The following is a 27,380-nucleotide window of genomic DNA, read 5'->3' as shown; positions in this document are numbered from 1 at the left end:
TATACATATATATACATATATATATATATATATATTGATATATATATATATATATATATATATATATATATATATATATATATATATATATATATATATAAACGAGGTTCCTACAGTCTCTGCCGCTTCTCGCATTTCGACCGCCTTCGTTTTCTGTCCATCCATTCGTTTTCTTTGATGGCTCTATCTCTCATTATGTGCCGTACATAAACTTCCCAGGAAACTAAAGGCCTTCCCCTTCTTCTTCTTTGTTGTTGTATGTAATTTAAAGCTGTCTTTGGCCATCTATCTTCATTTATTCGCTTCACGTGACCATCCGCTTCACTAGTTGTCTCGTGTCAATTCTGTCTATACTGGAATATAGAGTATTTGTCATCCTTCTAATATCTTTATTCCTGATATGATCTCTTTTGGATACACTATACGTTCTCTTTAGAAAATCCATTTCTATTCTTTTTCTATCTTTTTTCGTGATCTGCCAAACTTCTGCCCCATAAGTCATAATATGTAGAGCATATTAGGTTCGATATATTGTCAATTTCGTTTCTTATCTAATATCAGTGGACCATAGTAGAGAGTTTAGAATGTTTATCGCTTTTTTTCCCTTTTTTTCTCTGCTGCGTTCTGTTTTCGATGTCTCTTTTGGTAGTGCCTTTTTTAGATATAGATCCGAGATATTTATATTCATTGCATGTATTTGTGTTTTTAACTTCCAACTCTGGATCTACTTCACCATCTCCTATTTTATAATATTCTGTCTTTCCTCCTCCTCCTATGTGCCTTCTCTGTTGAGGTTGGCGATCAATATGGCAAATGTCTCTCTGTTCTGGGCTTGATGAATTAATTTATTTCCTCTTGTATGGGTCCAATCTCTGATGTTTCGTAGCCAAGATTTTTTCTTTCGTTTTATGCCCCTTTTGCCTTCAATCTTACCTTCTAATACTATCGGGAGCTACTCAAATTCCCTACGGCGCATTATGTGTCCTAGATATGACGTCCTTCTAATTTTGATAGTATTAACCAGATGAGGGCGTGTGTTCATTGTTCTCAGTACTTCTTCATTCGTAGTTCTGCTGGTCCAGCTTATTCTTAGCATTCGGCGGTACATCCACATTTCAAATGAATTTAATTTGTTAACTCTGTCTTTGACATATTCATATTGAGACCTCATTTTTCATATTCTTTCTTCCTCATCATTTGCTAAGACTACCTGAGCATTTGCGAAAAATAAAGTTGTTAGACATTTACCACCGCCTATGTCTATTCCCATTCCGGATACTTGTTTCCTCAACTGCTTTAGTGATAATTGAATATGTATTTTAAATAAGGTCGGAGATAAACAACATCCTTGTTTAAGCCCTTTTGTTATTGGAAATGATTCAGAAATAAAGTTTCCTTATTTAACGACACTTCTTGCATTTTTGCATATATTTTCGATAGCATCCACATACTCTCTACTGAGACCTACTTTCGTCAATGTTTGAAACAGTTTTTTCAAAGGTACCGTATCGTGTGCCTTCTCTAAATCTACAAACAATAGGTGGGTAGATAAATTTCTTGCGTTCCGTTTTTCGATTACCTGCTGCAGAACGAATATACCATCAGTTCACGATGTTCCTGCACTAAGCTGATAACAGTTATTCCCCTATAATTAGAGCATTTGCGTTTATCCCCTTTCTTGAATATTGAGCTGATGTATCAAACATTCCAATCATCGGGGATATTTTGTCCTTTTAAGCATTTGTTAAATAGTTCAACCAACATCTCATATTTTTAGTCCATACTCTACCAACTCAATTGGGATGTCTCCAGGTCCTGCTGCTTTAACGTTTTTCGATCTTTTAAGGGCGTCGCTTAACTTTCCGGTTGTTATCTCAATTATTTGTGTATGTTTGGATATTGCCTCCATTTCAATCTCTTGAAATTTACATCTGTCCTCTGTCAGTAAGACCTCATAATGGTGTTTCAACCGTTTCAGATCTATTAACTGTAAGTTAGATTTTTCCTTTCCTTCCCTCCGGAGAGACTTTATCACCTTCCACGCTTGCTTAACTCTTGTTCCACCCATATACCTATCCACCTCTACACATCTTCGATCCCACATCTCATTTTTACTTTTCACTACTTTTCTTTTTACATCTCGATTTAATTTTTTATATATCTTGTAATCTTCCTCCTTTCTCGTTGACATCCATTTCTGATAAGCAGTTTTCTTCTTGTTTACTAACGTTTTCATATTCTCCGACCACCATTCTTTATTTTTTGTTTCATGTTTGTCTTTGTACACCAAAGCTTCACTTGCTTTGCTATATCAGCAACTTAAAAAATGTATTTACTCATGAATACATTTTTTAAGTGGCTGATATAATTCTTCCGCTCATATATTTTCTCGAACCACATTTTTTAATTTTGTAGCCAGTCGTAATTTGTAAAGAAATTTCGTTGAATCTTCTTTTAAGCTTTCTAGGTTATATTTAGGGAATGTTACTTCTTGTCCCTTTTCTATATTCTCTACCTGAGTGTTATTTATTTTGCGATAGTTAACTATTACGTTGGTCATAAGTAAACGATGGTCGGATCCACATTCTGATTCACAGTATACTCTTACGTCAGTTGTTTTTAGCTGGGAAGTTTGACGTTGGATTACATAGGCGATTATCGAGCGCATATTCCTAGTAGGTATGTAAATTTGTGGATGTCTCTATGTTGAAAAAATCCATTCATAATTTTGAGAGACATTGTTTCACAAAAATCTATAAGACGCATTCCTTTGTCATTGGTTATTTGTTCCCCATGAAGATTTCACAGTTTTCTTTAACTTCATAGAGTATTTCATTCATCTTGTAGAAATCGTCTTTACTTTCTGGATCTGCATCTTCATTTGGGCCATACACTCCGACAATTACTATGTTGTGCCCATTCTTTTTCATTTCCAGTATAAGCAGTTGTTCATTTATTTCAGTCCACGATTTAATATTGTTTTTAAGATTTTTTCGAATAGCAATAGAGACTCCTCTCTTAACTCTGTTATCTTTACTCACTCCACTGTAGATATGTATATATACTTCTATCTCTTCATTTCCTTTTACCTTTTTTGGTCTCAGTGAGAATACATACATCTATTTTTCTTTCCGCTAATTCTTTGAATACTTCTGCTTGTTTGGTTCTAAGTCCTTGTACATTCCATGTAGCCAATATCATTTTCCTTTTCCGTTGCATTGGTCGTCTTTGTTTTGATCCGTCCTTTGTATTCCGAGGCTTTTGGTTGAAATTTTTAGCCTTTGTTTCTTTTGACAAGGGATGCGTTGCTAGCCCATCGCCTCAACCCTCCTCCTTTATCCGGGCTTGGAACCGGCACCGGCATTTACTGAGCATTACTGATATTGCAAGTATATGTAATACTTGCAATATATGCTGCCCTACCGATTTTGCATTTATGGTTGTCCTTAAGATGCGACTAAATTAAACTTATTTACTGGGAGGTATCCACGTACATATTTTGCTAGACTCTTATAAAATATTATTACTACGACTTTTTGTATTCTTTTTTAGCTCACAACATAAAGACTTTATGATGAGTGGTTTTATACAGTCCTTGACTTTCCCAGTCAGTTTTTTAAATATTCCTTAAATGTCTATGTTTTTCTTTTAAGAAGTTCTTATTCTATCTATATTCCATTAGATGCGGTACTCTCTGTAATTTTAAGTTTAATCATCTAGGATCTCATTTAGCAGATGTTGCCTGGCTATCTATATTTATTTGTCTGGTCGTTTTACAGCACTCAACCCGGAATAGACATGACACCTGTTGCTAGTCGAATTGCATAGCACAGTAGATTTGTCGAATTTTACATTATGTTCATTAGGAAGCTAGTCTGTATAGATTCTTGGTGTAAGATACTTCCACCCTTATTGGTGCAGTAATGACATGTCCTCAGTTGATCACTAGATATTTGGTTAAACCTATGTTGGGGGTGAGGAATTCTCCTCACTAATTTGTATTCCGCGAAGTAGATTAGGTAAAGGCGACATATACATGTTGTTTCAAGCCACATAGTCCTATAACAGTGTAATTTTGCATCTTTTTTCTTGTCAATTAAATTTCGCCCGTTTCAATTATTTGAGTATTTTCCTCTCTTCTCTTTTCCTTCATAACTTCCCATTTTATGTTTTATTTCTTCTTTTAGTTCCAGTAAATTTTCCTCAGATAACAGTTTCCCACTTTTGTATTGTATGTGGCGATACGCATCTATCGTCGTCCATGGTAGCCTGATCTGACCAGAGCATTCTTACCACCCTTTGTTTGTTGTTTTTCTTTGTCGCTACCTTGATCAAAGATCAGCTCACTGCCAGGGACTGAGGGCCGTATTTTTTTTGTGTTGGATTTATGTTTGGATTTTAGCTATACTCTACCTTGTTGGCCAGCGTTAGTCGGCAGAGGGTAAAATGAAGGTGAGAGTTTATAAAGAGAGAGACAGAAAAGGGTATGAGGACCTGGTCCCCTTAGGTAAGAAGAAGAGGAAGAACCAGCAGCTAGCTTAAGGCACCTATCCGTGTAGCAGCGTGTCTTCTACTGGAATTGCAGAAGAGTGCTACCTACAGCCTGAGTTAGTTTTACCGCACACAAAATGAATTATTACGTTTTTATATGTGTTATCGTACGTGTATTAATTTTGCTTGTTGCACTAAGACCGGACAAAAGATTAATGTCAAATTTTAGGCAGTCGAAGTAGAATCTATATGCGATAAGTGATTCATTTTTTTTGGCTACGTCACTAGGCGGGGAACTGCAGTTGGTACGTGACACTTGCAGTGTACGTTGGTAATACTGAAATATTAATCCCTATAGATTATAATTTGCTCAAATTTTTAATCAAGTTAGTTTTGTAAAATAATAAAAGCATGTCCTTTATAATTACGGATTATTCACATACTTGCATCTTTTGCCAGCATGTTTTCGGAAAATGTAGCCTCTGGATTTTATTATATGCTCCGGTGTGTCAGGAAATCCAAAAAGTGGAGTACCTCCCAGTTTTCTTATTATGTTCCTTAATTGATGATTAAATGACCAAACATCGCGATGTTCAATATGTGGTTTGAGGAACATCCGTGGATCAACATATTACATGACATGGGGGCTGCCGTTATATCATTAACTCTGGATTTATTGATTGAAAATAATATGCAGTCACACATACATGTACGTACATACAAACATAAAATACATATATATATATATATATATATATATATATATATATATATATATATATATATTAATATATAAATTTAGCATTTCTTGGGTTTAGGTTCAATAAAATATATATTACATGTGGAACTAGATTTTAATTTCCATTGCAATCAACGTTTCGGCAGGAAACCCTTACCTTTGTCAAGATTCTAAAATGTACATGTATAAGACAAACAGTTATTGTAAAATATGTATATATATGACTTACCAAAACGTAAAACGGGACACAGACATTAATGAATTGACAAATAAAAGTTAATATCTGATATCTCATGGTTTACTGTCATTAGTATATAATTATTTTTATATGAGCGTATCATTGATGTTTTCGAAAGAGGTAAAATGAAGATATGTTATGACTTTAAGAGCTTTTCATGGTGTTATATTTATTATTATTTAAATCAGATTGAAATAATATATTTTATTTAGGTTTTGTGTATCTTTTTTGTCATTTATTGCATTGGTATTTCTTTTTATTTCTATTGATTCGTATATCTCCCTCTTATTTTTGTTTTGTTCTGTTTTTAAAACTTTGATGTTTTCAAAATCAAATTTATGCTTCTTCTCACTTTCATGTTTTGTAAGCGCAGTGACGTTGTTCTTGTCATATTTGTGAGAGCGAATTCTGGATTGAAGCAGTTGACTAGTTTGACCGATATAGACACCTTCACAGTTAATACATGGTATCTCGTAAACAACATGTGATTTTTTAAGTTTTGGAGTTTGTGTTTTTAGTTTTGTGAAATATTTATTTAAAAAGTTTGTTGCCTTTGTGGGCCACTGTTATATTATGTTTGGCTAAAACATTTGTTAATTTGTTAATTGTTCGGATAAACCTTTTATATATCTAAGAGTTGTGTAATTAGTTTTGATGCTGTTGGGTTTGTTGTTATTTGTGTATAAAATTTATTTAGTCTTGATTTGAAAATAGTTTTGATTAGGTGTTCGGGATATGCATTCTTTAGAAGGGCATCTTTTGCTTTTTTTATTGCCGTTGGTCTGTATTTTGGATCTGTTAGTTGTATAGATTTATCTGCCAGACTTATAATTATGGACTTCTTATGGGAAAATGGATGATGAGAATTGTAGTTAAGATATCGTGAAGACCATGTTTCTTTTGTAAACCACATGGTTTTTACTGTATTGTTTATGCGATGTAAGGTGATATCCAGAAAATTTATTTTATTATTTTGTTCAATTTCTATAGTAAAATTTAGTTTTGGATGGTAGCTGTTGAAAATATCTAAAATTTCGATTTTATTTGTTGGGATAGCACAGATACAGTCATCGATATAGCGGTAGAAGAAGTCATAGAAGGTAGAAGTTTATAAAACATGGCCGACTGCTCGTCACCTGTTGTGTCCGGTGAGGGAACTGGCAGAAAACAAAACAGCACTACTGGCCTATACCGTTCACACGGCGCCAATTGTCGCGACAATTGAGATTTCGAGTGGTGGGTGGGCTCACTGGGCGCAGCTCATTGTCCTCAGTCTACTTCCGGAGACAACTGCATTTTGGGCCAATTGTGAGGACAGTTGGCAAGGCAATTGGCCTGAAGTGTTTAGAGGAAGACAATAATTTCATGCCAGTCAGTTGTCTTCTGACAATTGTCTCGCCAATTGTCATTGTTTAAACGCGGCTTTACTGTTACTATTAAAATGTTCGATATCGCGTTGGTATAAGATACCTGGGACCAGAGGGCCAAATAAACAGTTTGTCGGGTGTTGACGGATAGCTTATATATAGCAGATTTACATAAGTCACCCGGACTAGAAGATAAGGATATAATAGATAATGGAAAATGTACAATACGCTAACTAGCTGCAATGCAGCCAACGTTGAACAGACGGCTTGCAGAGACGAAAGTCAAATTGATCATTGTCATGAGCAGTCTTTGAATAACTGTAAAATGAGACACGATTTAAATAATTTTCAATGTAGAACTTACTTTTTTACAATCTGTACAATTAGACAGTATATAGATTGGATTGTAGGTATTTTTCTCGTATTTTTTTTGATAGTAATAAGACTGATTGTACCGTGAAAACATTTTTAAGTTTTATTATAAAATAAGTCTTATATGTGGATTTTTTGTTGGTACACAATTCTAAGATTAAGATTAAAATGACATAAATGACAATAAAAAATTGAGATTTAGACATAGATGTTGCTCATTACAAATTGTTAATAATTGTAAGAAGAGTGCATATTCCAGATCTGTGTATTAATTTTAGAAACCGATATTGTGTTATACCATCACCCCTACAAACTCATGCACACTGCGACATAGTCACATGGTCTTTTCGTTCGGGGGTGCATGCAATATTGCATGTAAGATTGCGTGCTTCAAGAGGCAAGAGAGGTATGTTTTTTTCAACTTAGCTCTTTGTGTTTTTACTAATACTCGAAAGGCATTATACATAAAATTTTGAACTTTTCCTTTTACATTGCTCTTAAGTTAACCCAAGTTAAACGCAAGTCAATGTGACACTAAAAACAACTTGCATTTCGTCTTTATTTTATGCCAAGTACAAGTTACACAAAAATATGCACGTGTAGCATCGTGCAGCAAAATATGCATCCTCACAACGTGTAGAGCACGTTGTGAGGGTGAGTAATCTTACCACAAAATTAGAAAATCATTAGCTATGATTTTGGTTTTTTTTTTAAATGCTATTGTTGTTGTTCACATTTTTATATACGAGGCGTGTTTTTTAAGTAAGTACCGTTTTGGAATTAAAAAAAAAACGTGCAAAGATATGGCAATAATTTTATTTTTACATGAAAGCCTGTACCTTAATCTACTTTTCTACATAATTTCCGTGAATATTGAGGCACTTGTCATAACGTGACACCAGTTTTTGAATACCCTCCTGATAAAATTCTGCCGCCTGACTTGTTAACCACTGCATCACAAATGTTTTGACTTCGTTATCGTCTTGAAGACGCTGACCGCCCAGGTGTTTCTTCAAGTGCTGGAACAAATGATAGTCGCTGGGCGCCATATCAGGGCTATATGGAGGATGATCTAGAGTTTCCCATTTAAATGATTTGATGAGATCATTGGTCTGATTAGCCACGTGTGGACGGGCATTGTCATGCAGCAAAACAATACCCTTACTCAACTTGCCACGTCTTTTGTTCTGGATTGCACGACGCAAATTTTTCAATGTCTCACAATAAGACTGTCGCCATTCCATGGATTGTTGTTTCGATTCTGGTGTGACGTAGGCCACCCACGTTTCGTCGCCAGTAACAATTTGGTCTAAAAAATCTTCACCTTCACTGTGGTACCGCTCAAGGAAAGTCAATGCACTGCCTAAACGTTGGGTTTTGTGCAAATCCGTCAATATTTTTGGAACCCAACGTGAACCCAATTTCCGGTAATTCAAGTTCTCGGTAACAATGCGATACAAAACACTACGAGAATACTAAGGAAAGCAGTCGGACAATGATGAAAGTGTAAAGCGTCTGTTTTCTCTCACCTTTTCGTCCACTTTCTGCACCCAATTTTCATTAACGACCTAAGGACGCCCACTCCGTTCTTCATCATGCACATTTGTGCGGCCATCTTTAAATGCTCTCACCCATTTCCTTACCATTCCATCACTCATAATGTTTTGTCCGTAAACTTCAACGATCTCACGATGAATATCGATCGGTTTTACACCTTTAGCACTAAGAAATCGTATAACAGCCCGTACTTCACAATCAGCGTGACTCACGATTGTTGGAGGCATCTTAAACACTAGAGTAAACAAGTATACAATGAAGAATCAGACTGTAATGGCGTCAGTGCGTTGACAAGAGATGTAGGTAACCAGCGCTCATGCGCGGAACGCCGACCGTAGCGCTGCTTCAGCGGAATCGCAAAACGGTACTTACTTAAAAAACATGCCTCGTATATTATGTTGATAGTTTTTCAGATGGCGAATGTCACATCAGATCATAACAGCCATTACAAAATACTTCTCTTGATATTTGTGATAATATTGCTATTACTATAGTATTAAAATACTTTGCAAATAGTAATAACTGTAAGTGCGATAAGTATATCAAAGATTTATGAGTTGTTAGCTATTAAAAGCAGTTTGCGGAACGTTTTACTACAAAGCGAGATACTAAAACTAAAAGTGGTTTGACGTAGTAGTGTTTTAAAGAGATAAAAGCACAGGCAATAAAACATTTGATTTACCACTACGGCTATAAATATGTCGAATATTTTTCATAAAAAACTATATAAATCATTTATTAAAAATAATTTTAACTGTTTCATTTGCAAATTTTGTATGTATTTTGCAATTATTTAAATATCTTTCATGTGAGATGCGAATACTTTTGATATTGTGGTTGATTTAATTGTAAATCAACCACAATATGAAACAAAATTTTTTATTTGACGTTTTTGCGCTTAGATTGAAAGCCATTTTCAATATATTTTAAAATTGAACTGTATTTTAATTTGGTAAGAATAAAATTAAATCACGCATTTCAGAAACCCCGTACCTAAGTAACCATTAATCGGAGATTTAGGTTATGTCGAGTAAGAGTTGTAAAAGACGCATTTCATGTAATGCAGAGACCCCGTTGTTGTTCGACTATTTAGTGTAGATATTTAGACAATACATTATTTATCCGTATAATGCAGATATCCCGTAAGTCCTGCATTTGAGGAGTTTCTGTACTACATACATGGTGTAAAACGTGAATTGTGCGCAGTGGCAAGACTCCTTGGAAAATACTAAATTTCTTATTAGTGTTCTCCAAGCAGTGCAAACGGTTGCATGTCATTTGTATAGTCTTCGATTAAAACAAGGAAAAAATGGAGAATATTAGTGATTGTGAAAAAAAAAACAATGGAAATGTTGTAAAGAAGCGGAAGAAAGGAGTGAAACAAGTAGAGTACCGTAGAGATAAAGTTAAAAAGGACATAGTAAAAGGAACAGCATACACGAATTATAAAGGAAATTCAGTTCACAAAAGACACAGGGGTGTATCTTGCAGGTTTGATTTATTATTATTATCATTGGGTAAGTGTTTTAATAATAGTTGTTGTTTTTAGATACAATATGAAACGTTTTGAGAAAGTAGCCTTAGGTGATCAAGATAAACTTCTAACTAAATTTCGGCAGTTTGAAACCAAAAACAAAGTTTAATTCGTGTTGTGCCATTAAAACGCCGAAAGAAAAATCCTGTGATGAATTTTCAGCACAAAAATTTTTTTCAATACACGGTTTTAACTAGTTCTGGTGTTACAAATGTTTCTAAAAAGGTGTTTATAGCATTCTTTGGTATTTCTGATGACCGAGTTAGACAATTGTGGCAGGGAAGTCTGCCATTAATAGACGTGGGCAAGGTATATCAGGAAACGCTATACGGGGTGCTGTTGTCAAAGGACCACATAAACTCATTCCCTGTACGTAAAGCGCATTACACAGGACATACGTACAAACATCTTTCTGAAAAGCTAGAAGTAAAAATACTATGAAGATGCTGTTCACGGAAAAATATCTCGATGTACCTTGCAAATACTACTCTTACTTAAAAATCTATTTAAAAATAGAGAATGATTTGACTTAGCATTCGGAAGGTCACAAGTAGATACGTGTTGCTTGTGCCAATCTTTAGATCTTTAGTCGTGAAAATTAAGAGTAAATTTTTGAACGAAGCTGTGTAAAATGCCGCAAAAGCTGAGAAAGAGGTCCACCAAAAAGCAGCGAGCAAGAAAATTTCATAGTAAAATGAAACAAATTAAAGAGCGTTGTTTACAAGATTATTCTCATAGCAATATGTATAAATTTTATGCAAAATTCAATGCTTCCCAATATTCCAGTTCAAGAGATAGTTTATCTTCATCAACTGACTATTAATGTATTTGATATTCATGATCTCCAAACGGCCAATCTTTTACGTGTAAATCATAAAGGCGTTCCAAAAAAGGGTTGTAATGATGTATGTTCATTCATAATGCACTATATAAACTCTATTTTATCTAAAACTCCACGACACCTGCACATATTTTCGGACGGATGTGTAGGACAAAATAGTTCAACTAGGTGACGCCCTGGTATCTACAGGACGTTTTAAGACAATTGATCAATATTTCCCCATTAGAGGTCACAGTTTTCTTCTATGTGATAGGAATTTTGCTGTAGTCAAACGAAAAATAAGTAGAGGCATCAACTAGCCTCTAACGTCCACTGCTGAACATAGGCATTTCGCATGCTTTTCCACTTAGTAAGATTTTGCTCCATCTGAATCCAATTTGTAGTCACTCTTTTTATGTCATCTGTCCATCTCGTTGGGGGTCGACCTCTATTTCTGTTAGCTTGTATTCGGGGTCTCCATTCCAAAATTCTTTTTGTCCACCGGTCATCAACTGATCTTGCTACAGAACCTGCCCAGTTCCACTTTAGCGTTGTTATCCTTTCAATAACGTCTGCTACTCCTGATCTTTTGTGTATAGTAGCATTGGGTATTCTATCACGTAGAGAAATCCCTAACATTATTCCTTCCATTGCCCTTTCTGCAACTTGTATTTTACTTACTGTTGTTCTTGTGAGTGTTAGGGTTTTTGCGCCGTAGGTCATCACTGGCAAATACACTGATTAAATACTTTTCTTTTTAGACACATTGGAATCTTAGACCTAAAAATATCCTTCATCTTTCCAAACGCAGTCCAAGCGAGGTTTATTCTTCTTTTCAGCTCGATTGTTTGGTTGTCTCGACTTATTCTGATCTCATGGCCCAAGTATTTATAGGAGTCAATTGGCTCAATATCTTTGTCTTCTACTGAGATGTTTTTGTTGTGGACTAAATTTGTCATAAATTGTGTTTTTAAAAAATTTATTTTAAGACCAACTTTTTTTGTGGTAGTATGGAGTTCTTGGATATCATCTGCAAATTTAAGGTTATTTAAAAATTTTCCATCTACATTGATGCCCTTTTCGTTCCAATCTATTGTTTTACAAGCGTATTCTAGCAAAGTTGTAAATAATTTAGGAGACATGTTGTCTCTTTGCCGAACGCCTCTTTCAATACGAATGGTCCCAGTATCGTCATTAAGTCTTACACAGGTTGTAGCGCATACTGATATAATAATAGACTATAAGTCATGTTGGCCCAAACAAAACAAGCACAATTGTCTTTCAGGGTAGTGGAGTTACTCGAGAAATAAAAAAACTTTTGGTATTGCATCCTTACTGCACTTTACGTATTATTCAAGAAAACATGGTTATGTTTTAGCACGCGATTTTATTGACTATATACAGTATTGAAGCGTTTAAATAAAACGAGCGGTTCGAATTTATATAAATATATTTATTTATAAGTTTACAGTTCGGTACTCTCTTATCAACTCAACTCTACTCCTAACATCGTTACAAATATATACCAAAAGTATTATGTACGAGAATATTCTGGAGTAGCCCACCTCTAATTCGTCTCATCGAAAGCGCATCGAAGACGGGCGCTATTGAAATGCCAATTCCTGCGTTTTCTAAATTTATCCCTCTAAGAATTATGACGTATCGGAGATGGGCTATTTCGTTACAGTATGAATATCACTTAAATAAGACCAACTAAAAACCTATTTTCCAAAAGACAGCAGCATATCCAGAAGATGAGAAGTGAGAAGTGAAGAGAAGATGAGATGAGAGAAAAAAGATGAGAGATCTACAAAAGTTAAAATCCTAGTTACAAGATGAAATCAATGTTCAGAGCTTTTACGAGGAGATTTTTGGATAGCCAGTAGTAGAAAAAGATGACCCACAGGACGATCTTGACTAAATTTGTATTTACGACATATTTATTGTATATAACAGAATAACTGTTTATTTTAGCCTGTAGTTCAGAAACCCCGTAAATACAACGACAAGAGTTTATTGCAAATCAGTGTTTTGCCCACAACGAAAAATGATGTTCGGCGTACTTGTGGGGTTTCTGAAATATGTGATTCAGTTAAAAATTATTAACACTGCCTGGGGTGATTGCGGGGTGGAGTGAGTAGCGGTTACCACAGCCGGTCCCAAGCCCGGATAAAATGTGAAGGGTAATTGAATTGGCAAGCAACCTACCACTCGTAAAAACGTAAAAACAAATACTACTAAAAGAAACAATACTTGCTCGGAACCGGATTGATACTATGAAGACGACTACAGCAATCAATAAGGACAAGCGAAAAACATCCAAAACCCAGATGAGAATTAGTACTTGGAATATAAGATCACTCAACTCAAGGGACCAAGAAATAACCCAAGTGCTGAAATAAAAAAAATAGACATTTGTTCTCTACAGGAAACAAAAAAGAAAGGAAAAAGTCAATCAAAATTAGGCGAATACATACTAATCTACAGTGGAGTATCAAAAGAAAACAGGGCCAAAGAAGGTGTAGCCTTACTAATACACCAAAGGAACCAAAATCACATCAAAGAGTGCCAATCTATATCAGAAAGAATAGTAACAGCAAAGATAAAAATGGAGAAGGAAGACCTAAACACCATCGGAGTATACAGCCCAGAAATAACAAGCTTCAAACAACAACGGAAGCGTTTTATGACCAATTACAACAATTAGTAGATCAAGTCAGAGGAAAGATGATAATATTGGAGGATTTTAACGCTCGAATAGGCAATCAAGTAATACCAGACATTAAAAAAAACGAGGATGTTAAAAACGAAAATGGAGGACTGACGACCAACTTCTGCACGAATAACGAACTAAGAATAAACAACACATTGTTTAGAGGTTTAGAGAGGAAGTGAAGACAAAATGTGAAGAAAAGAAGAAAGCCTTTTTACAATACAGAACACAATAAACACAACAGGCATACAACCACTATAAACGAATCAGAAATGAAACGAATATTTTAGTTAGACAAATAAAAAAGGAACACTGGCAGAGTTTCTCAAAACAGATGGAACACGATTTCTACGGAACACAAAAAGAAATATGAAGAATGATCAGAGGACAAAGAAAATAGATGAACGAACTAATAAAAACGAAACACATTCAGAAAGAAACATGGGTAGACTACTTTCGATCCCTATTTGCTAAATCTGACGATAATGAACCACCAACACCAGAGGTGACGACAAACGAAGAAATAAATATCGAGGAGGAAGAAGTAAAGGAATCATTAAGGAAATTAAAAAATACAAAATCACCAGCAAAGGACAGAATACCGAATGAACTCCTAAAGTACGGAGGACCAGATCTGTCCAAACAACTATTAAAACTAATCCAAAAAATAATAGAACAAAACAGAGTTCCTCAAGAATGCAGATCAAGCATCCTAATACCTATCTTCAAAAAGGTAGACAAATCGGACCTGGAAAATTACAGAGGAATTAATTTATTAAACACAACACTAAAATTAACAACCAAAGTGATAACAAATAAATTGAATAAAATTATAATACTAGCAGAAGAACAACAAGGTTTTAGGTCGGGAAGATCATGCACCGACGCTATATTTATTATGAGGCAAGTGCAAGAAAAATCATTAGAATACAACAAACCGGCATATCTATGTTTCGTGGACCTTACAAAGGCCTTTGACCGGGTCAAATTAAAAGAGGTTATCCACTTACTGTGCGAAGAGAGATACCTCTAGGAATCATCAAAACGATCGAAAATATCTACCAAAACAACACAATAAAAGTAAAAGTAGAAGAAGAACTAACCGACCCTATTGAAACTGGCAATGGGATAAGACAGGGAGATTCCCTGAGTCCTCTATTGTTCAACCTGATTATGGACGAAATAATAAAAAAAGTAAGAACTAAAAAAAGGATACCAAATGGGGGGAAATACAACTTAAAATAATCTGCTATGCAGACGATGCATTACTACTCTCTCAAAGTGAAGATAATTTACAACGTACGCTGCACTAATTTAATATAACCGCCAGAAAATTTAACATGTTAATTTCAACATCAAATTTACTAAGATGTAAATTGGAGCTGGAAGATCAGATAGTAGAACAAGTAATGGAGTTTAAATATCTAGGCATCACATTATCTAGCTACGGAAAGCTCGAAACCGAAGTGGAAGATCAAGTGAATAGAGCAACCAGAGCCGCAGGCAGCCTACATGAAACAATATGGAGAAATAAAAATATCGGGAAAGAAACGAAAGGCAGAATTTACAAAACAGTCATCAGACCAATAATGACATACGCGGCAGAAATAAGACCTGACACAGAGACGACAAAAAGGATGTTAGAAACAGCAGAGATGAAAGCACTTAGAAAAATTGATGGTAAGACACTATGGGACAGAGCTAGAAGTACAGATAACGACCTAGATGCATGGTGGAGAACATCAAGAACTGGGTTAGAAATAGAAGAGTAGAATGGAAGATCATATAAGCCGAATGACAACAAATAGAGTAGTAAAGACGGCAAGAGACGGTTCCCCAATAGGAAGACGATCAGTAGGAAGACCACGAAAACGATGGAACGACAACTTACTGGAGGCACATTGAAAAACAGACAGAGTCATGTCTATATAAGAAGAAGAAGAAAAAGAGTTAAAAATTATTCAAAAATCGACTCGAAATACGAAAATTAGATAGTAAGTTTGAAATATTGAAGCAGGAATAATCATGAATGCCTGCAAATTTTTAAGGAATCTAAAAAGTTCAAATAACATTAAAACAAATTTTGAGACTATTCCTAATAAATAGCTGCATAAATATTTTGAAAACTTACATACATAATAAAGACAACAATACAAGCAATACCAAATTAAAAAAAAACACGATCAACATTTTAGAAGAAAAAGTCAACAAGACAGTATGTTTAGTTGGGCGATCAGACAACTAAAAAAGAGACAAGCTGCTGCTGGATTTGGTGATATTTCAGTTAGGAATGTATCACCAAATCTGCAATAAATGATAAAATTTGAAAAGGTTTCAAAGAATAAAGCATTTACTATAAAGGACTATCCTTTAACGCCGCTCTTTGTAAGCTTTATTATGGGAAACTGCTAACAATATTTCTAGAAAAAGATTCGAAGAACACAACTAATGTAAAAATGAAATTTACACAACATAATATATGACACCGACTTCATGAAGCCGTAGCTTTTAAAAATTTTCACTGCCTGAATTGCCAACTGGAACGGGATTATAAACATAATAAAACACATTTTAATGTACTTTCTGCCAAAAGTTTACCGTTTAACTGTAAGAATACTTTAATGAAGTTCAGGTTTGTTTTATGTGTGTCACCAAAAATTATAAATACAGAGTTATTTTAGAGATTTATGAAGTTAATAAAAGTTGTTGTTGAAAATTTTGGATAAGCACCAACTTCTTTAAAATACAAAAAGAAATTGTAGAACGGAATGTGGGGGAAATGCTGGGTCATTAGGTAAAATAGTTCTGCATTTATCTGGTAATACCTTTTATGCCAATGTTCAATATAGGACGACTGAAAAATAGAAGATTAAGATAATGCTTTTTGAGCAAATTTTAAAAAGTGATTTTGCTAAAAAATATTACATCTCAATTATTTAACTTAAAATATTCATTAATATGTTATTATGTCTCCTCTTTCCAATAAGAGCTTTCTAACTAAAACGAAACTATCATAACACCAAAAGAAAAAGTAGAAAGTAACAACATTTATTTATTTAAAATGGTCAACATTACACTAATATTTAATAATTACATAAATCATTACATATTACATACTTCATTTGACCATTTGGTATTTTCTAGCTACTCTTCATCTCATCATTATATCTATGAAGATTGGTGTGTTAAATTATTTTCGTGCCATCTTTTCCCCGTCTTCATCGTCTACTTGTCCCAACGGTCCCATCCCCTTTCCTTGAGCTCCTTTCGATATCCATTCTTTCAACATGACCTGCCCATCTGAATCTTGGTGCTTCCGTGGATCTTGTTATACTTAGCTTTTTTTTAAAGCATCTTTAATTCGTTATTAGTTCTCCTTTACCAACCAGCTGCTGTGATTTTTCCACCGAAAATAGCTCTCAATAACTTTCTTGTCTTCTCATTTCTTCTTCTGCTTTACTGAGCACCCAGGTCTCATAGTCATAGGTCACTTATTGATCTTATAATAGTATTGTAGATTCTGGTTTTGATTTTAATCGACACATATTTCTATTAATAAATTTCTTAAACTGCCCAATTTTTGATTTGCAGTGACAAAATTACCGAACAATATTCATCAATAAGAGTTTATACCTTTATGCCACATCGAATTACCCTGATTGATATCGAATTTGGAAGTTGAAGCAAACTTAAGATGGAAAGATGAGCTAAAGTAAATCAAAAAAACGTATAAAGTTCATAGACAAGCAAACAAAAAACAATAAACAAAATACAAAATAAAAAGGCTTAGGCAGTTTTCATTGTTATATTCATTAACAAAGCATTATTTCTCCGTTGGCTACAAGGTTTTCTACTTGAAACATGAAACTAACATAAAACTAAGACTTTCAAATACTAATAAAGAAGAGATACAAATCGCAAACAACTACAGTCCGGATTATTTGGTGCGTTTTGTTTATCTTAACGGGTGTCCTGATTATCTTAGCTTATCTATTTTTATAAAAAATATTACTAATACCTCCCCGCCATATGCTTTTTTTAGCGTATGAATTCTAGGTTCTTCCAGACATTCTATGCAGGTTTTTCGTGCAGGGCATAATGGCATTGGCCTGATAAAGGGAGTATTCGCTTCTTATTTTCTTGGTCAGAATTTCATTTAGCGTACACAATTACAAATTCGAGGTTGTAATTCTACACGCTAAAGTTTTTACCAAAAAAAAGGAGCAAAAGTACTTCTTTTATCGAACCAGAGATATTATGAAGTGTAGAAAAAATCCGCATAGTGAAGGATGTCTGACAATCGAAGAAAGAATGTATTGTAGCCTAGTCGAAAATATTTTAGGCCAAAGTCAAACAAAAAGGTAACTACAGCCAGGTTATTACATTAATGACAAGTATAATAACTAGATATGGCTCAATCAGATACCATCTTTGTAAAATGGGCAAAGTGAATAAATCAACGTGTAGGTTCCACGTTAATGTATAGGAAACAGTCCAACATATTATCTAAAAGTGCAGGACAGTTGTTCGCCAACGCCGTATAGCCGCCTTTACACGATGACAATTGGCGAGACAATTGTCAAAAGACAACTGACTGGCATGAAATTATTGTCTTCGTCTAAACACTTCAGGTCAAGTGCCTTGCCAACTGCCCTCACAATTGGCCCAAAATTCAGTTATCTCCGGGAGTAGACTGAGAACAATGAGCTGCGCCCAGAGAGCCCCCCACCACTCGAAATCTCAATTGTCGCGACAATTGGCGCCGTGTGAATGGTGTAGGCCAGTAGTGCTGTCTTGTTTTTTGCCAGTTCCCTCATCGGACACCACAGATGACGAGCAGTCGGCCATATTTTAGCTGTCTACTGCCATGGCAATAGTTGGCCCCGTATAAACATCTTCTCGTTTAACTGGACTGGCCTCCGACAATCCGCAACCACGTGATGACAATTGTTCAATGACAATAAAGTACCTGAAGCCTCACCAGGTACCAAATACATCTCCTAACCGGACAATAGGCTTCGTTAGCAGCATAGATCTGAATATAGATGTAGGATATACATAAAACATCTTAGTTTTGACATAACAAAATTTTGACCAGTTCTTTTTATCCCTTAATGGACAATATTACTTTAGATTTATCTTCGTCGGTACAAGCGATTAGGTCCAGATTATCAAACTACACCCCCCGGCATAAAATTCTTTCAGTAAACGTTTTTGATTAAGTTTAACAATTTATAAACTTTTTATTTGTATTCCGATTTTCAAGATTCTTACATCAGTTTGTAGGTACATATATTGACATTTTATTATTCTGGTAATAAACAATTGTTGTTTAAATGGCGTTATACGGGGAAGTTTAAGCGTTGTATTTTCTCCTAACTTAAAAAATTTTTGTGCAAAAAAATTAAGATTTGATTTTGTTTCATAGTCATTTCTTATTATCTATAAGGCATACCTAAAATTTTGTTTTTTAAATTTTCCAAACATGTCTTTTCTTGTAGGAGCTGTAAATAAAAACACTGCTTTGAAGGTTTATTTAATAAAAAATATCAAACGCACTAAAATTAATAACCACAAAACAAAATTAACAACAAAATAAAACTATAGTGGGTATGTTCACCTCTCGCAGTAATGACTGCTCGCAATCTGTTTGGCGTCGAATGAGTAAGATGTGTTAACCTTGCCTAAAAAATAGTCCGATATTGCTCTACCAGCGTCAACCTTAACTATACCAAAGTTTCTGCAGGCCTAGGATGACTGCGTGCGGGCTATTCCAATCTTATCAATCCAAACTTTTCCAGATAGTCATTAACAATATGAATAACGTGAGGTCTAGCGTTATCGGGCATTAATTTAAATTGATTCCCAATGAAAGGTGCAAATAGAACTACCATATCTTGAAGAACTTCTTCAATGTAACTACGGGCACTCACGGGATCGGTACGTGCTTCGCTCCAAATGCCTGCCCAAATCATAACGGAACCGCCGTGATATAATATTCTCTCTGATATGGTGATGTCCTTTATTCGTCGGTGAATAAAACGTTACCCCATTGTTGTACAGTTCATTTGTTTAGTAAATTTCCTAAAAAAGTTATAGCTCCTTGAAGATAGGTCCGTAAAAAAGAGATCCGACAGTTTTCTTGATCACTGCATTTAAGCAATTTTCTACCTTTCATTATTTCAGGCAGAATCTCTAAAGATATTTCGTTTATGGTTTATGTGAAGACGTAAACCAGTTTTAATTTAAGATACGATTTTCAAATCAGTGTCATAACCTTACATTGTTGTAGTAGATTTTGAAACAAATAACTTAAAAAAATATATTTTGAATTCGTATGTTTTAAGTTTGGGCAGATACAAACCTGTTCTTAATGCAGATCAAGAAGAGGAACTTATTGCTAACATTTTAAATATGTAAAGTAGACTGCTTGGGTTTACTTTGACTAAAGTTAGAGTTCTTGCATATGAATCAGCTGTAAAAAATTTACAATATAATTTTAATATTAAATAAAAATGTCTGGCAAAACATAGCTCTACTCGTTTTTGGCTAGACACCCAAAATTTGGTCGAGAAAACGTGAAACAACATTCATTGAACGTGCGATATAGAATGTTGATGGCACAGGAATAACCACTATGCCAAATAAGCAATCCAGGGTCATTTTAATGAGAGGCAAAATACAAGTTGAGCTTTCGTATCTGTTGAAAGAGTTACCTTAATTACTGCATAGATTTGTATGAGTAAAAGTGGTTCCTACATGCAGGCCATGTTAATATTTCTACGAAAGATTATAAATCCTCGATAATTTGATCATATCCCTTCCGTCACTTTTGCGAAAAAGCACTCTTTTGGTTAGATTCAAACAGATATTTTTGTTAACTGGTTTAGGAAATTTATAAAATTTGCTCATCCTACAGCAGATCATCCTATTCTCCTTTTACTGGACGGCCATGCAGCACATACTAACAGCATATTGCTGCATCACTGCGCTCATAGCTCATAGCATAGTTTATGGCGCCGTTAAGCACTTGCCATAGTGGAAATGTGAGAAAATGGATGCGTCAAAATTCGGGACAGCTGATCACAATTTACGTGATGGGGAAGCTTTTTGGAGATGCTTTCATGAAAGAAGCAACCATGGAAACTGCGATTAATGGATTAAAAAAAAACCGATATTTTCTGATTGGTTGTTTACACCATCTGAAACTACAGGGAGGCAAATTAATTGTCAAGAAGATCCAAGATCTATATCAAATGAACCCGAAGGTATATTCCAAGTAGAACATCAAAGTCGTTCTAGCACTCCTACAGTTTTAAACTTAAATAAATCTTACTCTGAAAATATTTTAAAATAATCGCGATCTCCAGAATCTACACACACGTTCATGAGTTAACTCCTTCAACATCTCGTGGTTCATATCCAGTAGCAAGTTGTAGTTTTTCGGCCTCCCCCAAAGAAATATTTAATATTCCAAAAACGACAAGAATTCAAATAACGAGAGAAAGAGAGGTAAAAGAGCAGTATTGATTTCTTCAGCATAAAAAACTCAACTAGAAGAGGAACATAACAACAAAATTCCAAACGAAAAGGGTGTAAATAGGTTAAATGTTAAAGCCAACAGGAAATCCCAAACAGTCTATTTTAAATGGAAAAGCAGTTTCTAAAGTGGTTAAAAAGAAGATTCAGGTAGTTGTATTGATACCTATTGTAACACAGACCCCTAGAGAGGTATTACAGAATTGTACTAACCTTTATACAACATTCAAATAAAATTACCGGAGCAGTGTTGAATTTTGAATTATTAGTTTGTTTAAATGTTTTTACAAATTGCTCGGAACAATGGTTTTTAGCCAGGGCTGCCGCTAAGGTATTGGCCGCCCTTGTGCGACCTAATATTTGCCGCCCCCCTTCCAACACTTTAGACATATATACTATTATTTAAAGAAATGTACAGAAGATGCATAATATAACAATAATAATTTGTAAATAGATAAATACTTACTTGAACATTTAGACTAATCTCCATGATCCAACGTCCATATATTATCCTAATGTATATCCTAATATCCTAATATCCCATCCTGATATCCTAATTTAAACGTCCATTATCCTAATTTAATAACCATGATCCAACGTCCAGAATATGTATATCCTAATATCCTAATTTAAACGTCCATTTAATTAAAATAAACCGTGAATAGAAACATAAACACATAAAAAAACTAAAAACCGCACTTTTCGGGATTTCGTCTCGGAAAACTTTTTGATAATATCTTTAATGTCCAATGTCGCACACACTTCATGTTCTATAGATAACATTGCAGAAAGCACAAACACATCTTACTACAATTATTATTTGTTCTACGTGCGCCCCAATGTTTTTTCTCCATTTCATATAATTTTTGATGAGCAGAGTCAACTGTTAATCCTTTTTTTAATGTTGTACATGGTCTGAAAATTTCCTATTATTTGTATCTCTGAGGAAGTTAATTTTTGTAATTTGCTGAGAAAAATTTTCAACAACAAATTGAACTTCACTTGGATTCATATTTGCAGGCCTTTTTCCGGGATCATCTGAAACCAAGTATATGCTGGAGCTTCCTACACTGCAATCCAGATTAACTGGAACATTAATTGTTCTGTCTTGGTTGGTGGTTTCAGGTTCAGGCGTTTCAGCATCAGCACTCGCACTATCGCTATTATTGTTATCAAATCATCCGTCTCTATCCGCAGAAATATTCAATTGTTTGGTACTTTTTTCTATGGTTTGGACTTCGCTTGAAGTTGAAGGTCCTAAATTTATATCCGAGTCTTCTATATTTTCATGTATGTTTTTCATCAAAAATGATTCCAGTGCAACGCTAAGTTTTTTTTTCTCCCCACTTTGTGCCTCTTTTATTTTTTTATATTAAAAACCTGAAAGTCGTTTTCTTTTTCTTTCGGACATTTTGAAATTATCACTTAAGAACGAAGCCGGGCGAATTTAACAAAATAAATCCAAAAACACTGCAAATAAGTTGTCCAAATAATGTTTCTCCAAATAATATGTAGCCGTAACGCGTATATGAATAAAATTGCTCTGATCTCGACGTTACTTCGAAATACAGTACGTACTGTGCAAAAGAAATAGGTAAACTACTATATTTTACAAACAAAATCGTTTATCAAAAGCGTGTCTAAATTCATCGAATTCTCAACTAAGACTGAACATAAGACATAATAACCCATCTATAAACATAACCATAGGAACAATATTATAGCAAAAACTTTACAACCACTTGCCTAAATTCTTGTAAAGTATCTACGTGTGAAATCTCAAATAACTGAAGTCCGAAAGCCGCCAGCCGCTTTGAATTAAAAGGTATTCCCGAAACTGCTTTATGTCTGTACCTGCAAAAGGGCGGCAGTTCATACAATAAATAATATTTTCTGAAAAGAAGTATACATGATAAATGAAACGCATTTAAGTATTATCACATACTGAATAATTATTATTGTTTGGAATATTAGAGTTCACAGAATTATCTGAATCATTACTATTTAATTATTTGAAATTATTTTCGTTTTAAAAAAGTATTATCATCAGTGGACTGCTTTTGGCCGCCCCTATTGTTGGCCGCCCGTGTGCGATGCACACTTGGCACACATGGTAGCGGCGGCCCTGTTTTTAGCAGTAAACAATCTCGCAATATACTATTAAAAAAATACTTGCGTTCATCTTTTTTGTAAACTTAGGACTGGCAAAATAAAATATTTTTCAGTTACGAAAGTAAGTAGACATTTTGTTTTGTGGGTTCGTCAATGAACACTAATTATTGATATACACAAAATGAAGTCACACTTCACTTATTCCAAATCACCGTCATTAAATATTTTTGTAAAATGTTATCAAAAATATGATGTCTTTGTTTATAACATTTAAAAATGATTAAGAGAAATTCCTGCGGTTGAGCTAAATACAAATTTACAAACAATTTTATATTTCCGGTAATGGCTAAGTACTTAATAAGTACATTTTCGTAGAATAATTAAATGGGGCGGGATCATTGTCACAATATTTAAATAACGGAATTAGTCATTCTTAAGCAGTATATTTTGTGGTTCTTTCAACTAGAGTTTGTCGAAAAAAGTGTTATGATATATTTAGTATTTATCAAAGAAAAATATGTGGCGGTCATGGGAAAGTGATGTGCGTTTACCTGACGACAATGAACCTACAGATAATTTAGAAGATGAAGATGAAAGTGCGAGGCCAAGTACTCAGCAAAGGAAGAATTTGTGTGTAGCTGAGCAAAATATGGTGTTAGATGTATTTGATGGACTTTCTAAAAAAATGACCAAATATGAAGCTGTTAAGCAAACGGCGGTTTTAACAAACATTTCTTGTGCAACAGTGTACCGTTTAATAAAGACAGGTTCGAAAAGTAGAACAACAAAAAAGGATTTGGGAAGCTCTAAAAAAATTCAACCTTACCTCTTGGAACCTATTAGTGAGAAAATATATAATATGTATGCAGCTAAAGTTAGACCTAACCTAAACAATATCATGACAAAATTAAAAGAAAAATATATTGTTGATGATTGTTCCACAAAGACTAAATATATCGAAAAAAATTACAATATGGCAGTGGGTGTCGAGAAATTTATTATCTGGACGAGACTTGGTTTGATTCTCACGAAATGATAGATAAAGCCTGGACAACTGAATTTATCATTTACCCCCTTCTAGAGGCAAGCGAATTTGCATATTACATTGCGGAGGACAACATGAATGGGTGAACGATGCGTTATTGTTAAGTTTCAAAAGTATTAAAGACAGTTCTCTAGACTACCACCAAGGCATTGAAGGGACGATTTTTGAATCGTGGTTTGAGAATACATTACTCCCAAATTTAAAAGAAATTAGCGTGATTATTATGGACAATGCATCATATCACTTCAGATGCATTAAACAAATTCCAACCAAACAGAGTAGGAAGGATGAAATTCAAGAATTTTTAATAGCCACAGACCTATATTTTGAGGATCATTACACCAACGATCAACTAATCCAGATTCTTCATACAAAAGTGGCAACTAAAGAACATATTGTAGATAAATTAGCCACTAACAATGTACATATGGTTTTAAGATTACCTCCATATTACGGTGTATTGAATCCCATAGAATTGCTATGGGCTCAGTTAAAAAACCATGTCCGGAGTAACAACAGATCTCCAAAAGATGCCCAAAGTGTTGTCGAACTAATAAAAACAGAGTTCAAAAATATTAGTGCTCAAAACTGGCAAAATGCAATAGAACATGTAAAGAAGATTGAAAAAGATTACATGAAAAATGTCCCAGTAATTTGGCTGAGAGTGATGAAGAGAACGATAATGACGATGAGTTGGAATAACTGTTAACTCTAACTGGAAGATACCAAATGAATATGAATTTCCGAAGTACCATTTAATTTATAATAGTAAAAAAACCAATGGGTAACTTTTTGTGGCATCGCATGTGACATATAAGTAAATAAAAACTATTTTTGAAGTTATACTTCTTTAGGCACGATTGGGAAAAACTGATGAGAGTGAATTTTTATAAAATTCACAGTATGAAGTACGGGTTTATTCACAGCATGAAGTTAGTTACTACATCTAAATCTTTTAAGTTAGGTATTATTGCAAATAAAATGTGGAAAAAAATATATTGGTGTTTTTGTTAATTCGATTATATTAGGACGGTGATAGATATTTACTGATGATTTGTATATTGTATATGTATATTTTTGTGTGTAAAAATCGACCTGGTTCAGTAGTTTTCATCTTCTTTATAATTAAGTAGAAGTTACATTTATCCGTTACTTTAGGACCTCACTGTATAATATATTAATATTAAATGTTCATTGACGAACTTAGCACGGTTAATAAAAAAACTTGTAAATCCACCAAACGAAAATTTTTATTTTCGTAACTGAAAAAATATTTTATTTTGCCAGTCTTAATTTTGAAAAAAGGTGAAGGTAAATACTATATTATTCTAAATACTATATTACGAGATAGTTTACTTTAAAAATAATCAGTATTTCGATCAATTGGTAAAACATTTAAGTACACAAATTAATAATTCGAAATTCAACACTTTGTTCGATAATTTTATTTGAATGTTGGATACAGATTAGGACAACTCTGTAAATGTCTCTCTGGGGGTCTGTGTTACAATAGGTATAAATATCGGATTACCAGTAGGTCGGTTTTTAAAATTTCGCATAGATCTTGTCCCTCACTCACTGTACTCTAATGTAGATATGTTCACAATATAAACAGTTCCTTATTAAATGTCTTCAACAGTTTTACAAAAATGTAAAATACTTAAAACTTCCAGATACATCAAGTTATCCTGACCATTGCTTTAAATAAGATTTGTCATGTATTACGGATAGTGATATCAAGATTCATATCATTAATGGTGCAATGATTATGATTATGTAGTAAATTACCATCCTCAAGGTACTGACAAATTGGGAGTGTAATTTTTATAAATGATATTATATTTAGTAAAACGTCACATTATTATTCTCTTCGAAAGAATAAATAAAAATCTCTTTTATACAAAAATGCACAAGAAAATAACACATGAATTTCAAATAGTAATTTTAAAAACTTAAAATTAACTAGGCGAACTACAACTTTGTATATTATTCCCGGTATATATTCGATGATTTATTAAAAATAAGTAAAATAGAAAATTCTGAAATATAGTAACTCACCTTATGTCTATGTTTTGAACTCATGTTTAAATCAGCAAGAAAACGAAAACTGTTTTCACACTTCTCACAACTTTTTTCGACTCAAGGCCTTCCAACCATCTGTTGGATGATCCCGGAGTGGCAATGATTTTGAATGCTTCAGTGCGTCCCCACTAAGAACCGTTTTGTGGGAGGATCTGTGTGTCTATCGAATTCTGCCAGGGCTATTTTTAAATTGTCTTTCTTATCTTGTCTCTTGTACCTTTTCCCGTATGTTTTGGTGTAGGTTCTAATTTATTTTGTTGTCAGAAGCCATTGCCAATTTTCTGCATGAGTGTGGATGTATTACACGGTGTAGGTAGGTATATCATAACATAGGAATATTTATAAACAAGCCAGGCGGATTAATTAGCTTGTAATATTTATTTTGTAATACTAGTACTGTAAAACTTGCGTTGAAAAAGATTCTTTTTTGTAATGATCCATAAAAATTATGCATTTATTATTATTACAATAATATATGATATCATGATAAAATCAATTATCTGTTCTGTAGCATCAGGTGAATGTATTGCTGGCAAGGGATACAGAGCTGTATGCAAACATGTAGCTGTTGTGTTCTGTTCTTTATTAAATCTCAAAGAGCATGGTTTTTCAAAAAATCTGGTATATTAACGGTCAAATCTTTTCAAGCTAAAATATCTTGTATCTGAAAACCTCGATCTGCTAATACTATGTAATTTTTTTCAAGTAAATTAGACAAACCAGACTTTTCAAACAATCTATCACTATTGGAACCTCCATAACTATTAGACA

At 34.1% G+C, this 27,380-nt stretch overlaps 1 protein-coding gene across 1 annotated transcript in view; it reads right to left on the bottom strand.

Annotated features, from left to right (window-relative positions):
* LOC140439220 (SET domain-containing protein SmydA-8-like) overlaps positions 1-26,744 on the bottom strand; it is a 58,093-nt gene extending 31,349 nt beyond the window's left edge. The window contains exon 1 of the mRNA XM_072528997.1: positions 26,586-26,744. Within this exon, the coding sequence (XP_072385098.1) occupies positions 26,586-26,609 (24 nt within the window). The 5' untranslated portion in view covers positions 26,610-26,744. The remainder of the gene's footprint in view (positions 1-26,585) is intronic.
* Positions 26,745-27,380: the final 636 nt, after the last annotated feature.

The sequence above is a fragment of the Diabrotica undecimpunctata genome, chromosome 1 (genome assembly GCF_040954645.1).
Source record: "Diabrotica undecimpunctata isolate CICGRU chromosome 1, icDiaUnde3, whole genome shotgun sequence".
NCBI lineage: Eukaryota > Metazoa > Arthropoda > Insecta > Coleoptera > Chrysomelidae > Diabrotica > Diabrotica undecimpunctata.
This window is presented reverse-complemented; position numbering and strand designations above follow the sequence as displayed.